The 7,328-nt window shown below is 46.4% G+C and overlaps 2 protein-coding genes across 2 annotated transcripts in view; both read left to right on the top strand.

Moving 5' to 3' along the window:
• LOC118411886 (fibronectin-like) overlaps nt 1–1,788 on the top strand; it is a 2,575-nt gene extending 787 nt beyond the window's left edge. The window contains exon 3 of the mRNA XM_035814378.1: nt 1,502–1,788. Within this exon, the coding sequence (XP_035670271.1) occupies nt 1,502–1,788 (287 nt within the window). The remainder of the gene's footprint in view (nt 1–1,501) is intronic.
• A 2,848-nt stretch (nt 1,789–4,636) lies between these two features.
• LOC118411885 (fibronectin-like) lies at nt 4,637–7,288 on the top strand. The gene is made up of 5 exons (XM_035814377.1): nt 4,637–4,666; nt 5,100–5,292; nt 5,549–5,863; nt 6,374–6,555; nt 7,112–7,288. The coding sequence occupies exons 1-5, from the start codon at nt 4,637–4,639 to the stop codon at nt 7,286–7,288; spliced, it is 897 nt and encodes a 298-aa protein (XP_035670270.1).
• The last annotated feature ends 40 nt before the right edge of the window (nt 7,289–7,328 follow it).

Raw genomic sequence — 7,328 nt, 5'->3', positions numbered from 1 at the left:
TCGGTAGCCTGACGTGATAGCCAGGCCAGGTAGACAGACGGTCGTCAGGTAGACAGCCCAGCTCTTTTCATCAAACACTGATATAACCACCAAATGGACGGCCGAGTCCCGAACTGACCATGAATTTAATGGCACCGAAGGAAAGCGGGTCATTAATGTTACTATGTGACCTGTAAATGATGAGACCTGTCAATTATCTGATTTTGGACCCCCTAGCGGCCTGTGACGGTACTGTAGCGGAACTTCCTGGTTTGATATCTCGAGTTCTGGATACACTGTGGCTATGAATTTTAAGTGGTAGACAGCTCTTGATGCCGAGATTAAGTGGTTTAAGTTTAGGCCCCCTAGCGGCTTGTTTTAGAGCTGCAAGGCAGGTTTAGTGTCAGACTTTAAAAGGGAATAACTCAAAAAGGGTTTGACGGATTGTTATGATTTTTGGTTTGTGGATAGCTTAAGTGATGCTTCATATAATTACATATTAATTATGCAAATAAAAATTTGAGTTGCATAATTGATTAGGAAATTGTCTAAACATATTGCTCAGTTCCATTATTGGACCATTGCAACATTTGACATTTGTAACTGAGAAAGAGAAGAATATTGATAGATATATATTATGCTAAATAAAGACCTAATTTTCATAATTAATGAGAAAATTCTGTAATGCCATTGTGGTTAATGACGGAAATTTCTTACTTGTAGCATTTGTAAGTTATGTACAAGTGAACATCGTTGAACATTGATTAAGCAAATGAGGTCCTCATTTGCATGAATTTTTAGAAAATGCTATGAAAGCTTTCTTTCTTAACATAGATTACGCGTGTCTGTTGTTTGGCTGAGGACATGATCAAGTAATTTGATTTATGCAAATGAGAATCTTATTTGCCTGATTAATGACAAACACAATTAATACAGCAGTTGTAAAAGATAGAATCATTTGGCGAAGGTATTGCGTCGTGGAACTCTAGTTTAATTACGTGTTTCTCACGGAATGATAGGTTATGTCAAGACGGTAGACATTTTCATTCAGCGAAGAAACGTGCTACAAATGTTGGTAAAATAGCCTGATTAATCCATCTGATTAATCGACGTCGCATGGCTATATAACAACATGTTATAATGGTTATCAGTCTCGCTTCTGGACCAGAAGGTTATGGGTTCCAATCCCGACCAGCCCGTTCCCAGTACGACAGGCAAGCCGCTGTCCTTTACATTTAAAGAATCCACCAAACAGGCTTGGTGCGTCGCGTTTGGGCATTTGGCAGAAACATGCCATCTCCTCTTCTCTACCTGCCCTTTCTGAGGCCACAAAAATTCCATTTCTTGGTTATCATATAAAATCCTGTCCAACTATTTAATAGTTGTAATGAGATAGTTGAGTATGGGTACCCCTGTAGTACTGCTGTGCACATGTATTTTGGCAAAGTAGCTTTCTGTTGTTGCCTCTCTTCAGTTCAGATCACTTGCAATGTCTAATCCTTCTCAACCACTTCACCAACAGAACCAGTGATCTCGGACCTGACCCTCGAAAGGGCCGGGCTTACTGATCTGGAAGTTTCCTGGACAAAGGAGGCCGGTGTTCAGATTGACAGCTACATCCTGAGCTACAAGCTGGCAGACGGGATGGCCTCATCTATGGACCTGACCCCCGCACCGGGAGCAGACGACACCTCGGCTACCATGTCGGGACTGCTGCCCTACGCAAACTACACTATCACGCTCACTTCTTCTGGCCAGGCCAACCAGCAAATCGGTTTTATCAAAGGGACTTTCTGGACAGGTGGGTAATGTCGATGTACTGAAACCTTGGGCTAGTACTACATTGTGTGCAAAACTGGATAGTGTGTAATGTGTTATAATGGTTATCAGTCCCGCTCTGGACCAGAAGTTTACATGTTCTAATCCCGATTCCGATTTGCACGCTACGACTTGCAATTTCCGATGTTTTTAAGTTCAAAGACTCCACCGCACAGATGCTTTCTGACAAGAATAAATTGATGCATCGCGTTTGAGCAATTCGCAGAAACATATCATTGCCTTTCCGATGCACAGCGGCTGCCCTTATCAAAGCCCACCAGGTTCTTTCGGTGGTTCACACGTGCCGTTGCCACTGTCACTGCCATGCCCACGGAGATCTCGTCATCCCGCCGCCTAAAATCACTAGTGTTTTTGTCCCCGCTCTTAGAGATCACGCCCGCACACACACACACACACACACACGCACACACACACACACACACACGCCCTCCCCACACACAAACACACACATACGCACACACACACAAACACACACATACGTACACACACACACACACACACATACATGCACACACACACATACGAACACAAACACACATACGTACACACACACACACACACACACATACACACACACACATACGTACACAAGCACACACATACGTACACACACACACACACACAAACACACACATACGTACACACACACATACACACACACACACACACACACACACACACACACAAACAAGACATCGGTAGCAATGTCGCCTCTCTAAAAACAGTGCCATGCCAAACGTATAAATCAATGTCTTATTCTTGTTAACCACTTAACCAACAGAATCAGTGATCTCGGGCCTTACCCTTATATGGGCTGGGATTGATGATCTTGAAGTTGCTTGGTCGAAGAGGGATGGTTATCAGATTGGCAGCTACATCCTCAGCTACGAGCCGGCGGACGGGACGGGCACGCCTGTGGACTTGACCGACCCACCGGCAGCAGACGACCTCTCGGATATCGTGTCGGGACTGCTGCCCTACACAAGCTACACCCTCACGCTCAACTCAACTGATGATCAGAGCCGGCAAAACGGACATACCGTCGGGACTTTCAGGACAGGTGGGTAGTGCCGACGTAATGAGACAGTTAACCTTGGGCCGACCTTGGGCTAGTGCCTGCATTGTGTGTAAAACTGGGTGGTGTATAATGAGTTATAATGGTTATCCGTTCATTGTGTACAATGGTGTATAATAGGTTATAATGGTTATCAGTCCCGCTTCTGGACCAGACGGTTATGGGTTCCAATCCCGATCAACCCGCTCCTAGTACGACTTGCAAGTCGCTGTCTTTTAAATTCACCATGCAGGTACTTTCTGCCAAGTATGAATTGGTGCATTACATTTGGGCCTTTCTTGGAGTTCAGATCACTTGCAATGTCTTATCCTCGTCAACCACTTCTTCACACAGAATCAGCGATCTCGGGCCTGACCCTCGAAAGGGCCGGGCTTACTGATCTGGAAGTTTCCTGGACAAAGGCTGAAGGTGTTCAGATTGACAGCTACACCCTCAGCTACGAGCCGGCAGACGGGACGGGCACGTCTAAGAACCTGGACCCCGCACCGGCAGCAGACGACCTCTCGGATATCGTGTCGGGACTGCTGCCCTACACAAGCTACACCCTCACGCTCAACTCAACTGATGATCAGAGCCGGCAAACCGGACATACCGTCGGGACTTTCAGGACAGGTGGGTAGTACCGACGTAATGAGACAGTTAACCTTGGGCCGACCTTGGGCTAGTACTACATTGTGTACAAACCTGAATGGTGTATAATGAGTTATAATGGTTATCAGTCCCGCTTCTGGACCAGAAGGTTATGGGTTCCAATCCCGATCAACCCGCTCCCAGTACATCGGCTGACCCTGAAGCCCGCCAGGTTCTTTCCGTGGTTCACACGTGCTGTCCCATCCCATCACTAACAGTAGCTTTCCGTTCTTTATCTGTAACGTTATCTATATAGCCGGTATAACCACCGTTCAGCGTAACACACCAGCTTCGCAGGCACGCGGCGCGGCAGCAGCTGATTATATTACACCGAACAACCCGTCACACTATCTGCAAGCGTTCTTTAAAACTACCCAGAGAAGATGCTTCTATTGTACTTGGTGATGATAAAGTCCACTCTTCGATAGTTCTGGGAAAGTACGAATTTTTTAACACATTGATCTAGGTTGGTAGCTCTCGCGGCTTTGAAGTCAGGGCTGTTTCTTGTTCTTTTTTGAGCTGGTATTAGATACTTATCAGTTGGTACGTCCACCAGTTTATCGGTCATTTTGTACATCATGGAAAGTCTGGACATTTTCCTTCTGTCTTCAAGTGATGTCCACTGGAAATCTGTTTTAATTTTGGTAACACTAGCATCCCTGTTGTAGGTGTTTGTACAGAATCGGGCAGCTTGGTTCTGTACCCTGTGTAAAATTGAAACCAGGGAAGGAAAACCCTGCACAGAAACCCAGGGATGACACCCCTGCACAGAAGTCCTAGAGAAGAAACCCTAGCACAAAAAAATCAAGGGGGGGATAAAACACCCCTGGAAAAAAAGTCCCAGGAAGCAAACCCTAGCCTAAAAAAGCCAGTGGGAACGGCCCCTGCAACAATATGTAAATGTGTTATAGTATACAGTACTGCATATGCCTAGATGATTGAGTAAACGTAGAATAGTGTGTAGGATGGTAAAAAAACTGTTAAGGGGACACAGCTATGTCGCGAACAGTTAAAATAAGCTGTGTTTCTCTGGATCGCTTTGCTCTGAAACCATGCTGGTAGTCCGTTAGTATATTGTGGCCTTCCAAGTGTTTCATGAGATGGCTTTGAATAATGTGTTCGAGTAGTTTACAGGAAATACAGGTAAGTGAAACAAGTCTGTAGTTACTGGGGACCGCTCTGTCTCCCTTTTTTGAAAATGGCACATATGTTTGCATCTCTCTAGTCTTTGGGGATTTCTCCTGTGTCAAGCGATTGTTGGAAAATGTTGGTTAAAAGAGGTGCGATTTCACTGGCTGTCATTTTGATGAACCAAGGAGGTATTAGGTCTGGCCCGGTTGCTTTTGAGGCATTGAGACATTTTTTCAACACCAGAAGTAGAAATTTCTATTCCATAGGAGGGGTGTAGGGGTTCCCGAGGGGTGTTCTTGCCTTTCTTGTATTTCGGATCACTTGCCTTATGTCTTATTCTCGTCAACCACTTCTTCACACAGAACCAGTGATCTCGGGCCTGACCCTAGTAAGGGCCGGGGTTGATGATCTGGAAGTTTCCTGGACAAAGGATCCCGATTTTCAGATTGACAGCTACACCCTCAGCTACGAGCCGGCAGACGGGACGGGCACGCCTAATAACCTGGACCCCGCACCGGCAGCAGACGTCACCTCGACAACCGTGTCGGGACTGCTGCCCTACACAAGCTACATCCTCACGCTCAACTCAACTGACCAGGGTCGGCAAAACGGACATACCATCGGGACTTTTAAGACAGGTGGGCAGTACCTACGTAATGAGACATCTAACCTTGGGCCGACCTTGGGCTACATTAGAGTTAATTTTCTGTTGCAATGTTACTTTTTATTCTATTTGATATGAATGTACAGGTATGTATGGGGTTAACCCCCAACTCATCCCCCACACATTGAAAACCGCCAATTTAATGGTGATGGTAAAATAATTTAAAAAAACATTGTGTACAAAACTTGATGGTGCATAATGGGTTATTTGTCAACCACTTTACCACACAGAATCAGCGATCTCGGACCTGACCCTCGATGGTGGAGGAATGGACCAACTCGTTGTTTCATGGGGAAAAGCTCAAGGTTCTCAGATCTCGCGCTACAGCCTCAGCTACAAGCCGGTGGACGGGACGGGCTCGTACCGGGACCGGGAGCTGGACCCACCGGCAGCAGACGCCACCTCAGCTACCGTGTCGGGACTGCTGCCCGGCATAAGCTACACCATCACGCTCACTTCCTTTCAACCGTTGGGCAACGCTGGACGGCGAAAAAGAAGTGAGCAAGACCGGAAAAACGGAGTTATCACCAGGACATTCAGGACAGGTGGGTAATGCTGACGTGCTAAGACATTTAACATTGGAACAACTGCCAGTTGGTACTACATTCACTGTGTACAAAACTGAATGGTGTATAATGAGTTATAATGGTTATCAGTCCCGCTTCTGGACCAGAGGGTTATGGGTTCTAATCCCGACAAGCCCGCTCCTAGTACGACAGGCATTCAAAGAATCCACCATACAGGCACTTTCTGCCAAGAGCAAAGGGGTGCCTCGCGTAAGGGGACTTCGCAGAAGCAACAGATGTACCCTGTTGTCGGCAATTGACACTAAGTGCGTTGCTTGGACTTGTGTGTTAAAATTGCTGCTTAAAAGGAAGGTTATAGGGGACATTTTAATGTAACTGCTTCGTTCTCTAACACAGGGTTTTGCTGTTCAGCCACTAATTGACCAAAATAGCTTCTTTGGCCTTATCCCCATGCAATCCAGCACGTATGCTTTCACTTTCAGACAGTTTTCTTTTCAGAGGTAATATTATACTGTTTGACTATTCCAGAGTCCGCTGTCGTGAACGTAGAGTGCGCGGAAGGAATCATGACCATTGCCATTCCGCGTGTGGCTCTGCCCGGTGTGGACGTGGACAGCATGCACCTTCTGAACGCCAGCTGCGTCGCCACCGTGGACGACGACTTCGTCACCATGGAGACACGCCTGGAGGAGTGCGGCACGCGGCGGCAGGTGAGGCGCCACACCTCACCTGGGTACTAGCTTAGTAATAATAAGTTTACTGCAAATTCTTGCCCAAGGGCTAATTGCAGGTGACAAAAGAAAAAGACAGACAAATAATGGTAAGCACTAAAACAGTATAGTAAGCGACTTCTCTAGTCTAACTTAAAGATGTAACTTATTGGGTTTGACTTCTTTTTCTGAGAGAGTGGAAGACGAAAGATCCTACTTTTTCTGTAATGTGTGGGTTTTGTGACGTTAAAAGAAGAGTAGTTTTCTTTTTACTAGCTTAGTGTGGCACGGCTTATTCCCTCCCCACATGGGTACTAGCTTCGAGCGGTGCTCACACATGCAGGTGCAGAATTGCATGTATCAATAAGTGATTGCATTTGAGGTTGCTTCGTTTGTCACCAAGAAACTTTACATGATCCAGAAGCATTTACCACGGGGGTGCTGAAATAAGTCATAGCTATCTCTTTTGATCCAACTTGTCTGACATTATTTGCTTTGTTCAAACGCTCTTCACATTTTGCATCTTTGGACTCATCTGCCTCTTGTATTTCACCAGATCTCAGGAGAAGACAAATTCATCTTCTCCAACGAGGCCATCGCGGACGAGGTGATTGACGGCAGCGGCGCGGTGATACACCAGGGAGTCAGCCTGCCCTTCCAGTGCGAGTTCCTCCGTCAGTTCGACATCACCCAGGGCGGAGACATCATGTTCGTCATCCCGCCGCCAAGGTAGGAACCTCCCGTACATCTCAACCACGCTGAAGGCGTATATA

This window comes from Branchiostoma floridae, chromosome 3 (genome assembly GCF_000003815.2).
Source record: "Branchiostoma floridae strain S238N-H82 chromosome 3, Bfl_VNyyK, whole genome shotgun sequence".
Lineage (NCBI taxonomy): Eukaryota > Metazoa > Chordata > Leptocardii > Amphioxiformes > Branchiostomatidae > Branchiostoma > Branchiostoma floridae.
This window is presented reverse-complemented; position numbering and strand designations above follow the sequence as displayed.

Coding starts and splice junctions, on each gene's coding strand:
- LOC118411885 (XM_035814377.1), top strand. CDS start 4,637: ATGTGTTCGAGTAGTTTACAGGAAATACAG. Junction 4,667..5,099: donor GTAGTTTACAGGAAATACAG/GTAAGTGAAACA, acceptor CCCGATTTTCAG/ATTGACAGCTACACCCTCAG. Junction 6,556..7,111: donor AGTGCGGCACGCGGCGGCAG/GTGAGGCGCCAC, acceptor GTATTTCACCAG/ATCTCAGGAGAAGACAAATT.